Source organism: Leguminivora glycinivorella, chromosome 12, assembly GCF_023078275.1.
Source record: "Leguminivora glycinivorella isolate SPB_JAAS2020 chromosome 12, LegGlyc_1.1, whole genome shotgun sequence".
NCBI classification, from domain to species: Eukaryota; Metazoa; Arthropoda; class Insecta; order Lepidoptera; family Tortricidae; genus Leguminivora; species Leguminivora glycinivorella.
Genome location: NC_062982.1, coordinates 441,784 through 457,578, shown reverse-complemented (window position 1 = coordinate 457,578; position 15,795 = coordinate 441,784). Strand labels below are relative to the sequence as shown.

The following is a 15,795-nucleotide window of genomic DNA, read 5'->3' as shown; positions in this document are numbered from 1 at the left end:
AGAATATAGCGCGAAATAATATCAATTATGTTAAAATTTATTTAAAAAATTAAAGTAATAATTATAAAAGTAGACCCCATCCCAAATATTTGCTTTTGTTATATGATAAGTATTAGAGTAAAGTATATATTAATATGATGATAAAATAAGACAAATACAATTCTAATTACTTCAAGGTGGTGCTCAGGGTCTGATGATGGAGCCAGATGGTGGTCACCAATACTAATGAACAATATGACTATACAACTTCGTGGTTTACATGTCATTCTAGCATTTTCACTTTCACATTTCAAGTGCATATACCACGAGTATAGGTTTTCGGGTGTGCTGATTTAAAAATTAATGACCGATTTGGAATCTGACATTGCTGACTGTCACTTTGACACAAAAGTCGTCATGGGTGTCGTAAAATAGGTTTTAGGGGGTGCTGATTCCAAAATTAATGACCAATGTGGAATCTGACATTGCTGACTGTCACTTTGACGCAAAAGTCGTCATGGGTGTCGTCAAATAGGTTTGCGGGGTGCTGATTCCAAAATTAATGAACAATGTGGAATCTGACATTGCTGACTGTCACTTTGACACAAAAGTCGTCATGGGTGTCGTAAAATTGGTTTTAGGGGTGCTGATTCCAAAATTAATGACCAATGTGGAATCTAACATTGCTGACTGCCACTTTGACACAAAAGTCATCATGGGTGTCGTAAAATAGGTTTTAGGGGGTGCTGATTCCAAAAATAATGACCAATGTGGAATCTGACATTGCTGACTGTCACTTTGACATAAAAGTCGTCATGGGTGTCGTCAAATAGGTTTCCGGAGGTGCTGATTTGAAAATTAATGACCGATTTGGAATCTTGACATTGCTGACTGTCACTTTGACACAAAAGTCGTCATGGGTGTCGTCAAAAAGGTTTCCGGGGGTGCTGATTCCAAAATTAACGACTATTTTGGAATCTCACAGTGCTAATTGTCATTTTGACACAAAAGGAATCATGGGTGTAGTCAAATAGTTTTTAGGGGGTACTGATTCCAAAATTAATGAAATGATTTAAAAAGTAATGACCGATTTGGAACCTGACATTGCACAGTACCCCTGGAAACCTATTTGATGACACCCATAACGACTTTTATGTCAAAGTGACAGTCAGCAATGTCAGATTCCAAATTGATCATTAATATTGAGATCAGTACCCATGAAAACCTATTTGAAAACACCCATGATCACTTTTGTGTCAAAGTGACAGTCAACAGTGTCAGATTCCAAATTGGTCATTAGTTTTCAAACACCTCCGGATACCTATTTGACGACACCTATGACGACTTTTGTGTCAAAGTGACAGTCAGCAATGTCAGATTCCAAATTGGTCACAAATTTTGGAATCAGCACCCCCTAAAACCTATTTTACGACACCCATGACGACTTTTGTGTCAAAGTGACAGTCAGCAATGTCAGATTGAACATTGGTCATTAATTTTGGAATCAGCACCCCTAAAACCTATTTTACGACACCCATGACGACTTTTGTGTCAGAGTGACAGTCAGCAATGTCAGATTGAACATTGGTCATTAATTTTGGAATCAGCACCCCTAAAACCTATTTTATGACACCCATGACGACTTTTGTGTCAAAGTGACAGTCAGCAATGTCAGATTCCACATTGGTCATTAATTTTGGAATCAGCACCCCCTAAAACCTATTTTACGACACCCATGACGACTTTTGTGTCAAAGTGACAGTCAGCAATGTCAGATTCCAAATTGGTCATTAATTTTGGAATCAGCACCCCCTAAAACCTATTTTACGACACCCATGACGACTTTTGTGTCAGAGTGACAGTCAGCAATGTCAGATTGAACATTGGTCATTAATTTTGGAATCAGCACCTCCTAAAACCTATTTTACGACACCCATGACGACTTTTGTGTCAAAGTGACAGTCAGCAATGTCAGATTCCACATTGGTCATTAATTTTGGAATCAGCACCCCCTAAAACCTATTTTACGACACCCATGACGACTTTTGGGTCAAAGTGACAGTCAGCAATGTCAGATTCCAAATTGGTCATTCATTTTGTAATCAGCACCCCCTAAAACCTATTTTACGACACCCATGACGCCTTTTGTGTCAGAGTGACAATCCGTTTCACTTGATTACATTACAAGTAATCTGACACCCAGTAGTGTCAGATTACAAAGTAAAATCAAGTAATCGTGTAATCCGGAATCGATTACGATTTCCCCATCTCTGGGTTTAGTTATATGGTTCATTGGTACTGGTGACCACCATCTGGCTCCATCATCAGACCCTGAGTACCACCTCTTGTCAAAGGTCTTGTTGAGACGAACCCAACGAGCCTAAACACGAAGTCGTTTACTTACATGGTTCACTGGTACTGGTGACCACCTTCTGGCTCCATCATCAGATCCCGAGTACCATCTTGATGTGTCTTATCATCTTGACCGTATTGTAATTTTCACATTTTTATCATCACAATGTTGTAATACTTTAACATTCAAACATAACAAAGTATTACAAAAGCAAATATTTACGGATCTAGGATCAAATTCGTTGGTCGCTGTTTACACACACACAATGCGAGGATAGCCCGTGTATAAACAAGGCGTCCGACCCACACAACGATAAATATTCTCGACGTTTGCGATGAAAACTCGGAGACCAAAGCGACATACGTCTTACCTCCTCGAGCTCCGGCGCGGCACTGAAATCGCAGGCGTCCGTCGCCGGTAAAATAGCGACAGGAAGGCTAGTTTTCAAAAAATTGGCAAAAAATCATGATAAAATATTATAACGACAAATGGATAACAGCAGTTTAAGCACATTGTGCAGATTATTTATATACTAAAACAACTTCGATAACATGTAGATTTTCGGAGAAATGATCACTTGTTTCGATGTATTTTCAAGACAAAATTGAGTTCGTTTTACTTTCAATTTCTCAATTTCAAAGGATTAAATGATAAATATTGTTTAATGGGCCTAAAGTACAAGATATTAGGAATTCAAATTTACCGCATTTATGAGAGTGAGCTTATCAAATTGTACATAATAAGAGCTCCGAAATCTGTGCTTCGCGCGGGTTTTCCTAAACGAGCATCAGAAAAAAAATCATTACTAATTGAAAACGCTTTTTCATCCATATGTTTTTTAATGAACCGACAGTTAATAAGATGTTCTAACTGAAACAAGTACTTTAACTGTCTTTTAGTATGAGTAAAGTGTACAATTTTGCCGATAAATATTGTACATTTTACAATATATCGCCTTTTTTTGTCATAGCGCTCTTAACCATTTAGCTAATTGTTTTATTCCAAACTGTTGTTTTGATTTCTTATGTGTCATTCAATGCTTATTAGAAGTTTACAGTTGCAAAATATAGGCTTACAAGTTACTATGCGCAGAATGTGTGCGGATTGAATACACTCGCAATCAGACGCTGCGCGCTCAAAACGCGCATGTAGCAATTTTCGTAGAATATAATTTTTCACTGTGACCCATTAAGTAAATACTTGAAATCTGTTCGTAGTAATTTTCGTAGAATATAATTTTTTCACCAGACCGATTGGTAAAGGCTTTCTTGATACTTCAACAACGAATGGCAAAGCTATAAGCATGTTAAATTACATTAACGAACTTTGAGTTAGTTTCATGTTTTACAGTTAATTTTTTCCTTGAGTTGGTGTTGTGAAAAATGTTGTGTTTCACTCGGTGGCGGAGTTTGTTTACAATGCGTGCTTGGACACCATCGCTTGCTCATATATCAATATTGGCGCGTACGGTTGAACAACAGCTTTGCCCCTCTTGTGGAACACATAAGTATAGTTAAGTTTAAGCTAGTTTTATAGTTGTTTATTCCTTTTTTGTTACGCACGCCGTGTTTACCTTTAAGTGGTTGTGACACCATACCTTTACAGTTTTAGCTTGTACAGAGTCAATGTATCGTTGTCAACAATCGTTGGTAAACCTTAATAAATAAAATAAAAAAATAAAAAAATGTGTGGTCGAGCTTTAATACTCGTATCTTCTTCTTCTTGCCCTTATCTCACGTTATGTGGGGTCGATACAACTCGTCTTCCTCTTCAATTCCTCTCTATCGTTCGTCATATCTAATTATATATTTTTTGTTTAACGATTATTTTTACTTATATGAAATTGTATATTATAGACTCAATATTATTATGAACAATAATTACAACAATCTATTGCTCTGATAATTAGGTTACATTAAGATCATAATATATATGTAATGAACTATTCATAAGAGCTTGTAATTAGGCCTACATGAATAAAGATATTTTGAATTGAATATCACCACTCACTTCCTTACCCCTCCCACGCCATCCCTCCACATTTATCTGTATATAACATTATTTTGCCTATATGAGATTCATCGCTCCTCAGTACATGACCATACTATTAATACTCGTATATATAACGAATTTCACTGGCATCAAGGTACACGGCACGTGTCAAAATTCGAGACAAGGTCAACTCATAACAGATATTTAGATAGGTTAGAGTCCATTGTTAGCCTAAAGTTAAGTAATATAGTGTTACTGTGACCTTACACCACGGCCGCGACGAAACTGCAATGACCGTAACATTGCTTGGAAAGTTACGGCTATTGTATCGCTATTTGAACGTAAATAATAAATACAAACAAAATGAGTGTTGTATTGTTTTTGTTGTGTTTAGTGTTGTGTATTGTTTGGCTTTTTTCCTCCTGTGTGTGTAGTAGAAGTCGTCTATGGGATTTAGGTTCAATTGTGATTTGGGCGATGATGGCTAGCAAACCTGTTATTACTACAATATCACTATTTCGGTTTCGTTCAACCGGTATGCGTAATATTTATGGACACAACGAAGGCCCTTGACACTTATACTGTATCTAGTATTTTTGGCATGCGTTCAATTTATTAATCTTATAAATTCAAACATGCACTCAGAAAAATACCTATACTAAATTATTGAAAGTACAATGTACGATATAACCTAACCACAAAATTAAAATTCTGAAAAAACTCCCGACATAGTGGACAGATTTTCATGAATCATGGCTAAGAACACTCCCGACTAAATCAGCTTTCAAAAAAAAACTGAATCTAAATCGGTTCATCCGTTCGGGAGCTATACCACAGACAGACACATAGAAACAGACAGACACATAGAAACAGACAGACAGACAGCCCCGTCGGTTTTGCGGTGAGGCTTAAAAATAGCAATAGAAATAAAAAAAATATGTAAAATCAGGTAACTCACGTAAAAAATGGTCGAAGGTTGCTCGACATGTTTCGCTCCATAACGAGGAGCATACCATCGTCATCGCGAGTGCTCAATGAAAATGCTCCTCGTTACGGGCGAAACATGTCGAGCGACCTTCGACGACTGTGGGATATGGGTTAAATTTACGTGAGTTACCCGATTTTACATGTTTAATATGTCAGTGTCTCACGGTAGTTTTATTATTAGAAATAATAAATAAAAAAACGTTAATTATGGAGTGCCACAAGGAAGGGTATTAGGTCCTCCTTAATAAACTCAATACTCACTTGGCCATAACATCGCGTACATTCCTGGCGTATAGCTTGGGGTCCCGTCTCTCCTCCTCATTCGGGTAGTAGACGGGCAGGAACTCGATCTCACACGAGCTGTGGACTTGCGTCAGTGTTAGCCAGAGCAGCTTCAATCTGGAAATGGAAGGCAAATAAATAGATTACTAAAAATGTTGGTGTCCTGATCTCATATACAAAGAAAAAGTGACCAAGGCCTCAGAGTCTCCCGAGCCGGAATCAAACCAGCGTCCTTCGTTTACCGGACGGATGCCTAAACCGCTCGGCCATTGGCAAAGGTCGAAAATTCCAAACTAGTATATGACAATTTCCAAAGTATATGACGATTTGCCAGCTCGGGACACTTGAAGGCTTGGTCACTTTTTGCTTCGTATATGACATTTATTTCATGTAGTAGTCACACTACGACATATGCAAAAAAAATTGTTCTTAAAGTCCTGATCTCAAATGAAATTCCTTCGGTAGAACCCCGAACTTGACTACTTACGCTCCAGGTCCCTCCCAGGTCCAAGTGACAGTGTCCCTGGCATTCGGGTAGCGGATAGTGACCGGCTGGACGGGTACTCCGGGGTAGAACCCTCCGGACTTGACTACTTACGCTCCAGGTCCCTCCCAGGTCCAAGTAACAGTATCCCTGGCGTTGGGGTAGCGGATAGTGACAGGCTGGACGGGTACTCCTGGGTAGAACCCTCCGGACTTGAAGGTGATGAGGCAGGACCGGTTCGTGCAGGTTCCTTCTGGGAAGATCAGGATCTGGAAATAGATTTCATTGTATGGTCAGTTATTTAGTAGGTATAATGTTAGAGTTATTTTTATAGAATCTGGAACATATTCCTAAATTTCTTACACAACATGAAATAATTTAATAAGCCTGCCTGTACGCATCTTACGGCTCAGCCACGTCCATACATTAGAGCGAGACACAGCGATGGGACTTTTCAGACAACGCATGTCGTGGCTTGCTGCTTAAGTTGCTAAAGGTCAACTGGGATGTTTTGTTTAAATGCGTCTTTACTTCTACGTTCGAAGGTATGGTCACCAAACTTTAAATATAAACATGGCTATCATTGTTCTAATATATTCCGTTTTGAAAATATCTTCTAAGGGCGGATTCACTCCAAACGCGAATAACCCGGTTGACCCAATAAGTTCATTAAGTGCCGAATGTAAGTACTCAATATCACGAAAGTTCACAATGACCCGCAAATTCTCTCCCGCAAAATCTAAAATTTTATGACAACCACCACTCCACGAAAAAATTTATGAAAACTAAAGCACGCGTACTCTTAAATCACGCGATAGGTATATTTCTATGTAAGTTGCGAGCGAAATTAACAATAACAATAAATTACACACTGTATGCACTGCGCGACATGCACTCTCGCACAGTCGATTAAAATCTACCAACATTTTTACCATTGAACTATACATAAAACCGAATTAAACTAATTTTGAGTGTAGATATATTTTTAGTTACAAAAGATAATATCAGGAAATAAGAATTCGAGTGGTCAGGAGGCGCCAACAAGCTTATTGGAATCAGTGTACCGTGGAAAATGTTGTCTCGCTCGGTAACTACTAACTGTAGAGGGCCGCAGCTTTACGCACTGAATGAGATATGGCTAGAAACTGCTTAGAAAACACAAGTCGTTGGTTTGAATTAGGGCAACCGAAAAAGTGAAATGAAGAGGAAGATCACGAATGTTCAAGGAAAGAATTAAAAGGGTATGAAAATCGAGGAACAGCAACTCTCATAATATAGGCCAAAAAATGATGGATGGAGCGGGAGGGGTAGACCCAAACAACGATGGATGAGTTGTGTAAAAGAGGATATGAGAAAGAAATGAGTGTTGATATTGACGAAAGATAAAGGAGAAGGAAGACAAGTTGTACCGAGTTACCGACCCCAAATGGCATATGATAAGAGTATGAAGAAGAGAACAGAGGAAAATCGAGGAAAAGGTACACAGACTGTGTGAAGAAAGAAAATTGAGATAGGAGAATCTCACATGACGTGGGATAAGGGTAAGAAGAAGAGAAAAGAGAAAAATCGAGGAAAAGGTATGGACTGTGTAAAGGATAACATTCTTGATTTGTTATGTATGATATTGAGCTTATTAAGGTACAGACCGTAGGTTCAGAGAGCGGAGTTTAGAAAAGTAGCAGAGTCGATGATAATTCGAAAGCGAGTTACCTGGGGCCAGTCCTCCTTAGACGTGGCACGCTGGATAATCTCCTTGATGGTATTGGCCCGGGAATTGGGGTCATCTCTCCACACATACACCGGCTGTGTGTAGTTTATTAATTCTGGAATTGCAACAGTACTAATGTTAGAATAAGGCATCTAGGTAACTTTTCAAATTCCAGTCATAATCTGTAAACCGCTCCTACTCATTAAATTACTGTCACATTCATGATGCTATTTGGTTACAGGTATGGTGATATTTGGTGACATGTAAGAGGGAAACGTCCTACGCACAAAATAAATGACATCACTGTGTCATATGACATTCAAATGTAATCAATCAATCAATCAATATTTATTTGCAAAAATGTAGTGTTACAGTGAGTTCTTAAGTGTAAGTATACAAAAAGTGCGTACATTCTACTTGAATAAGCATGCAAATTTTACTTATAAGCTACTTAATTAAGCTATTCTAATAGCGTATGCTAAAAGATATTTAACAGACCAAAAATTATAAGGATTTAAGTAACTGCTGCAAAATAATAAATTAATAATTAATACTCATTACATTAGACATTAAAAAAATATTACAAATTATTTACACATTGCATATTCTCATTATTATTTTAATACAATTCATGTCAAAATGTTCATGTATTCGTCAATCCTGTAATATTGTTTATGTAGACAAAATTCATGTAGTTTATTTTTAAATTGAGGCATGTCTGAGTTTCTTATTTCTAGGGGTAAATGATTAAATATTTTTACCGACATACATAAAAGAATACATACATATTAGAATTATTCTCATATTTTGTTGAAATTAGGTGCAGGAACACAAATACACATGATTACATTTTTCTATAATCACAGTTATGTAAATTTTCTTGAGCGTTTACAATCACTGCCTGGTTAGTCAAATATTTATCGAATTCTTAAAAGTATGCCAAGATACGCTATTTTTTTAGTACAGTCCCCATCAGGGTCCCCCCACATCTAGCGTCTCGCGAGCGTCGCGTCGGGCCAACTGTATGGGCAAAGCCTGACGCCGCGTCGACGTCGCGTCGACGCGGCGTCTTTTTCGCGACGCGACGCTCGCGAGACGCTAGATGTGGGGGGACCCTCAGACATTGAAGCGGCCGAGATGCTCAAAATATCTGGTCAGCAATCTAGCGTCTAGGCAAAATAAAGGCCGGTTAAGATATTTTCAGTACAGGTGGTGCTTTTTGTCCGCACTAGTGCGCAAAGTGGTTTATTTCTTGTCAGATCGAAACTTCAGAGGGCCATCAGTACTAATAAACGTCGTAACTCGTGTCGATTTGAAACACTCCCTTCGTGCATGTTTTAATGTATTACCACTCGTTTCCAACTTCCTCTTTTCCGCACATATATCGTAATGTTGTAATTGTACTATTCTCAGTCGCTTCTGATATATCTTGTGGTGACTGTAGTGGTAAGCAAATGCATATTTCTGGTATATTTACGGAAGCATCTGGTCAATATTGACAAAAGCTGGGGAGGTCAGCTAGCCGTCGTGACGGAAAAGTAAACATTCGCAGTAACAAATACTTCAGTGACTGGTTTGAATGGGACTTACAAATAAACAATTTTGTTTGAAATATTTTTAAGACATTCACCGCAAAACGATACTTATTAAAAATGTGTTAGACAGGTATATCATACTCTAAATGTTATTGCACTTTATGGACAATCAAATTGTGGCGGAAATAACATGCGAAGCGATACATGCAGACAACTGAATTACGATATAATACCACATAATATACAGGTCGTTTTGTTTGGCACATGAACCGACAAATTTTTTGGGGGGTTTGTGGTGTAATTTCTTTAATTTCCGTCTTTGTATTGGAGATATGATTTTTTATATTTTCCTTATTCATATAAAATCTCTGAATTAAAATTAGGTTAAATTTAAATTCAGTTTATTTGTAATAAAAAGACTCACGTGTTCGTTTTATGCTATAATTTTAACTTTCAAACAAATTATGCATTGAAAACAATACAAAAAATATTATGGGGCTTGGAATATCATATTTTGGATGATTTAGGAAGAAAAATAAAACAATCATATCTCCAGAATCGTGGCTCCTAGGACCAAGGTTCTAAGGACGAAATGGAAGGAAATAACACCACAAATCCCCAAAAAAAATTTGTCGGTTCATGTGCCAATCACCCTGTATAATATTTAGTACAAAAATACTGGCCAGTGGGTAGATATGGTAAAAAACGTTAGCAGTAGAATTTTGTACGCGTCCGTTTCACGTCTTGCGTCGCTTATGTGTGTATTTCACGCCTTAGGTAACCTAGGTAACCTAATATAAAACGGCTGATCGCCGCACAAGGTTCAGTCAGGTCAGGTTTACCGCAACGCTCCTTACTGCAGACGCTGTTCTATTTTAATTATGGTCGATATTGCCGTCGGTTACATGTTTGTTGATAAAGGGCATTGTCAAATGAGGTAACTAAGGCCATAATATGAAGTAATTTAATTAATTGACATTTTTGTTCTAACGCCAGGCAGGCAAGCATAGTCGCGTGATGAACGATATAACGTCAGGCCATCCTTTTCACACTATTTGTAAGTACGGTAGGATCGCACCGATGCGATAAAATATATCCCACTAGTGTGCTACGGCCGGGGATACAAATGTCCCACGACACTTGCCAAAATACCCTTAGTTTCCAACTCTTTACATGATGTTTGTTAAATTTATTAAAGCACACCGTTAAATGATGTTACTAAGTTGTGTCATGTTGTTTTTATAAAATCGACTTGTAAATAAATTAATAAATATTGGGGACACCTTACACAGATCAACTTAGCCCTAAACTAAGCAAAGCTTGGAATGTAGTTACTTTACTAAATGTAGTTTTGTGGAGCATGGCATAGTTATTATGTTGTACATCTTGATTTAAATAAATAATAAGAAAGGACAGATGGGCAATTCCACGTAACTGTAATGTAAGTGACTACTTCATTGCATGTTTTTTTATTTATGATGCAAATTGAAGTCTTAATTTATCTCTAGATAAGCCTATTTTATAATATATATATATATAATATATATATATATTATATATATATATATATATATATATATATATATGCCTGGCGTTAGAACCAAAATGTCTATTAATTAAATTACCTCATCTGGGTAATTCCATGTAACAGAGTAATGTAAGTGACCAATTATTTGCATGTTTTTTTATTTATGGTGCTAATTTAAATATCAATATATCTAAGGATTAAAAGTAGTATATATATATATATATATATATATATATATATATATATATATATATATATATATATATATATATATATATATATATATAGAGACAAATGTCCCGAAACACTTAGCCAAAATACCATTAGTTTAGAACTACATACAAAAGCATCAACATGGAAGAAATAGGTAGTGATAGATAAGTATCACTGTGTCCGCTGTGTCGTTAAGAATATTCTAAATGGCCTAGACTATCACCTTACTTTCGGCTTTGCATCCGGTTACCAAACACCCTGTATAAAACACACCGTACCTATTTTGAACGGGACACGCAACACGATCTTTACGGGTCTACGTTATTTGTAGGAAATAGCCATATTATGATATTACCGACAATTGCCTTTTAATTGAGTAACTGTGTTTTTGGTGTTCCCACGGTGTTTTTGGATGCGTGTTATCTTGTGGCGGTGGGTCAAATAAACCCATTGAGGTCTTGAACCAGGGTTTTTAAAGTGGGTCCGTAGCATGTGAAGTGGGGTGTCAGGGGTCCGCAGTAGGTCCCTTACTAAAAACATACTCTAGTATTTGCAATAAAAAATAATTTAATGTAGTTTTAGTTACCTAGATGCCCAGTGCGTCTTTACCAGATATATTATCAATTACTTGTAGAGACATTCAACTTTCGGGAGACATATTCAACTATTTAAAAATAAACGGCTGTACTCGTGTTTTTTTTTATGACGACTGTTGCGACACGTTTCGAGTCATTTAGGAGCCCCGTCATCAGGCATGATTCATCATGCTCCTTGAGTTATCCCGGTATTTGCCACGGCTCATGGGAGCCTGTCCTGTCATGGGAGCAAATCCCAAGATTTGGCGTAGGCACTAGTGACTTTGTCATACCGATGATAGATAAAGTTTATTCATCAAGAAGCCATAGGTATTAATATTAAAAATATTACCTACAAAGCGCCTAAAAGTGAAATAAAGCTACCCTAAAATGAATAAGTCTCTGTGAAACCTTACAAATGCTCGCTTTTAATTTATTCCGGTATAAATTAATTGAAAAGATAAATCAGCTCAAAAACCTACTATATTATATTTTATTATACTGGTTAGCTACCGGTATTCGTTACTGCTGCACTCTTAATAGCAGTAAATAACATACATTAGAAAACCCATTTGTTTCCGGTATACCCACGGATAGGGTAATAAAATCTTTTTCCCCTCACTAGCTCGGAAACACGTGTTTTGTCCTTTAATATCAGCGGGTAAAAACGCATTTTATCCACTAGTGGGTAAAGTAATTTGACCTTGAATAAAGTCAAATTAACTGGTTTAAAATTGACAAAAGTAGGTGAATCTAGTAATTAAGATGATTTACCAGCTGTGGAACTACTGGAAGCAGTGATAAACGCATTTTTTTGCGTTGTAGTTTCCTCGCTGTAGTGAGGGGAAAAGTTTTGTGTTACACTCGGGTGCAAATGTATTTTACTTCTCGTGTGTTAAAAAACTCGCAAGTTCAGGATTCTATTCTCGAACCACTCGCTTCGCTCGTGGTTCAACTATAGAATCCTTTCACTTCCTCGTTTTTCAATTCCACACTCGGCGTTAAAATACAACTTTGCCCCCTTGTATAACAAATAACTATATATATTTTTTTTTTTTTAAATGTGGTATAACTGATGTAGTCATTTCGGTTAATACATAGTTGAGGTCGTATTTGATAGTAACTCTTCGCCGTCTTTGCAGAGGCATCGAATAATCTAGAATGTAATGACATTTCTCAAATTAATAAGAGGTTTAACCTAAACCTAAGGCCAGATGGAAAGGGGTGATAGAACATCGCATTAGCAAATTTAACCTTAATGAAAATGTCGTGGCTTTTGAGATGTCTGAGTAAAAGTTATCTAATTATATTATTTATGTCATATACTAACCGACGTTAAGATATCCGCCCGTATTCGTTTTACACACTGTATGAAATAACCGCATTTTTTTCGCAATGTCAGTATCAGTATTAGTCCGTTTTCACATTATCCAATCCGATATCGGAAGTCGGAAGAATTTCAATAGAAAAAATCCAAAATGGCGCTTGTAATGATCAGCGCTGGAAGTCGCCAGCAATATGCTGAGGTTAAACCATTTCGTGGCACTTTCTCGTTTTTATGTGTTCCTAGTTATGACGACCGGTCTGGCTCAGTTGGTAAGTGACCCTGCCTGCTAAGCTGCGGTCCTGGGTTCGAATCCCGGTAAGGGCATTTATTTGTGTGATGAGCACAGATATTTGTTCCTGAGTCATGGATATTTTCTATGTATATAAGTATGTATTTATAGATAGATAGATAGATAGATTTTTATTTATTCTTATTTATTCTTTTATTTGTAATATTTTTCTCTTTTATGTGTTTACGAATAAAATTAATTCTATTCTATTCTAATGTACGGGATATCGGTCCAACATACGATATCGGATCGGATAATGTGAACACGCACTTATTAGTCCCATAGTTGATGGTGATTTACAACTTCACTTCTCAGAGTCTCGATTAAAATTTCACCCTGTATACATCGTGTCATACGCATTAATTCACTTTTAATTAAGTACTTCATACATGATAAAAACATCTCCATCTGTCAAATGTTAACCTACATACTGATTGATATTATTGTCGCGTCTACTTCTAGATAATGACAGACAGACTGAACAAATCAATCAGTTTGATGTATTGGAAGAGATTTCTATTGAACGTAAAGGTACGATCTGTCAGAAGTAGGTGATAATAACAATCTATCTCAGTAACCGTGGCCTAACTCATTAAATTACTAAGGCTGTATTTTATGTACATATAAATCTGTCAGCGAACGCGCTTTCACTCTAGTTATATAGATACTTTTATAATTTATAACGTCTTGCAAATTTTATGCGGCTCTGTACCTTGTGTATAATCCAAGTCAGTGTCATTTCATCTACATTTTCTCATCAAAATAAATCGCCTGCGAGCTAGCTCCAACAGCTTGCTGGCTGATATCGCCAGTAGATTGGACAGTCCATTTGCTAGACACGGCGTCCCTTCATTGTCCTGTATACCAAGACCCAAAGTAGTAGTATGTAGTTGTTTATCAATTAGTTGTTATTTACCTCGGGTGACCAGCGGGCATAGCACACTAGTGTGATAAACCTTATCGCGTCGGTGCGTCCCTATCGCACTTAGTGCGAATGCAAACACGGCCTGACATAACAGGTCTTATCACGCAGTCGTGCTTGCCCGCCTGCCATTTAATTTTATTTACGTTTAGAATTTCAACCTAAACGAACATTTTTTTTTTAGGAAAACCTGCTTAACAAATATAAAAATGAACAAATTAATCAATGAATGTAATCGAATACTTTAATCATAATACAATGAGAAAATTACCCCGCATAAACCTTCTTAAAAGAAGTAAACAACGATTTTTGGCAGTCCTCCAAATTTCAAGGCACCATAGTCTAAAAAATTTGGTGCCAACGACTGGCATTTGTCCACAAACGGCTACTTTACCCTGTGCCGAAGTGAACGCTCGTTTTATGCGATTGTTTGAAATAAAACTGTTTGTGCGATCACGAAAACTAGGTATTGATCCGTCGCGTGCCGCTCTCTGCGATGGTAAAGGCTGTTTATGTAACTAATGCCGTATGTGTTTTACTCTAATGTGTACTCCAGAATCAATCAGGTTATACATATACTTTTACAAAGTAAAATAAGGGTGAAGCGCTTAGCGTCGTACGGTCATGTGATGCGAAGGGATGAAAGTCAAGTTATGAGACAAGTATTCAGCATGAATGTGGAAGGTGGAAGTGGGAGAGGAAAGCCGAAGAAAAGGCGGATGGACTGCATGAGAGATGATATGAAACAAATACAAGTGACTGATGAGATGACCTCCGTTTTATCTATAGATTGTAATAGATACGTGTAAGGTAAAGAGGTCCTAGGTTATTTAAAATAAGTACTCAAATAATGACTTGCGGTTGTTTGGTGTAAAGCGACTCATTTTCGTTGCTATTGAGTATACAGATTGCTCGATGCGAGGAAGCCTCACCGCGTCAGGTGATTATGTTAAACATGAACTACTGACTTGGATGTTTCTAGAGCACATTTTATAGATAGAATTATAGAGGGTTGCAATAGTTCTAAAATGATACGTTTAGAATCTTATGAAGGACGAATTTACTCAAACTGACGCATATACCCTAGGTCAGCAACTCCCAAAAAAGTTTGTACATTTGGATCACATCTTCGAAATTGATAAAAATTGGTAGGCTGATAGTTCATGATGCTAAGCAAGATCCACTAGGTTTCCCAAAATGTCCCAAGCTACCTGGCCTACCAATTTCTATCTATATCGAGGACGTGATGCAAATGTAAGTAAGATGCATTAGGGTAATTCCGAAAGTCGTCTAATTTCGAAAGTCGCACAAAAATCACCATTTTTTCCATCATATCAAGATTCCCCTTTCGGAATTACCAGAGCATTTCTGTCATTTGGAATTACCCTAATGCACCTTACAACCTCTTTGGGAATTACTCAGGTGACAAATCTAAAACATTTTATTACTCTGCACTTAAGAACGCATTTCCAAACACCATTTGTTAAACAAACGCTTTAAAGCCCTTTCAGTCTTACAAATCTTACGTCCCATTCGTTCACTCACGTCATGAGCTTCTCAATAGCCATCTGCAAACACATTCATTTCATTCATTCACCGGTCTGAATAGTGCGACATGGAC

General features: G+C 37.2%; 1 protein-coding gene across 2 annotated transcripts in view; it reads right to left on the bottom strand.

The window, feature by feature from the left end:
- Nucleotides 1–15,795, bottom strand: part of LOC125231794 (lysophosphatidylcholine acyltransferase) — a 57,429-nt gene that overhangs the window by 8,104 nt on the left and 33,530 nt on the right. For both annotated transcript variants that reach the window (XM_048137373.1, XM_048137374.1), the window contains exons 4-6: nt 7,788–7,900; nt 6,192–6,346; nt 5,573–5,710 (exon numbers count right to left, since the gene is read on the bottom strand). In XM_048137373.1, the coding sequence (XP_047993330.1) occupies nt 5,573–5,710; nt 6,192–6,346; nt 7,788–7,900 (406 nt within the window). The remainder of the gene's footprint in view (nt 1–5,572; nt 5,711–6,191; nt 6,347–7,787; nt 7,901–15,795) is intronic.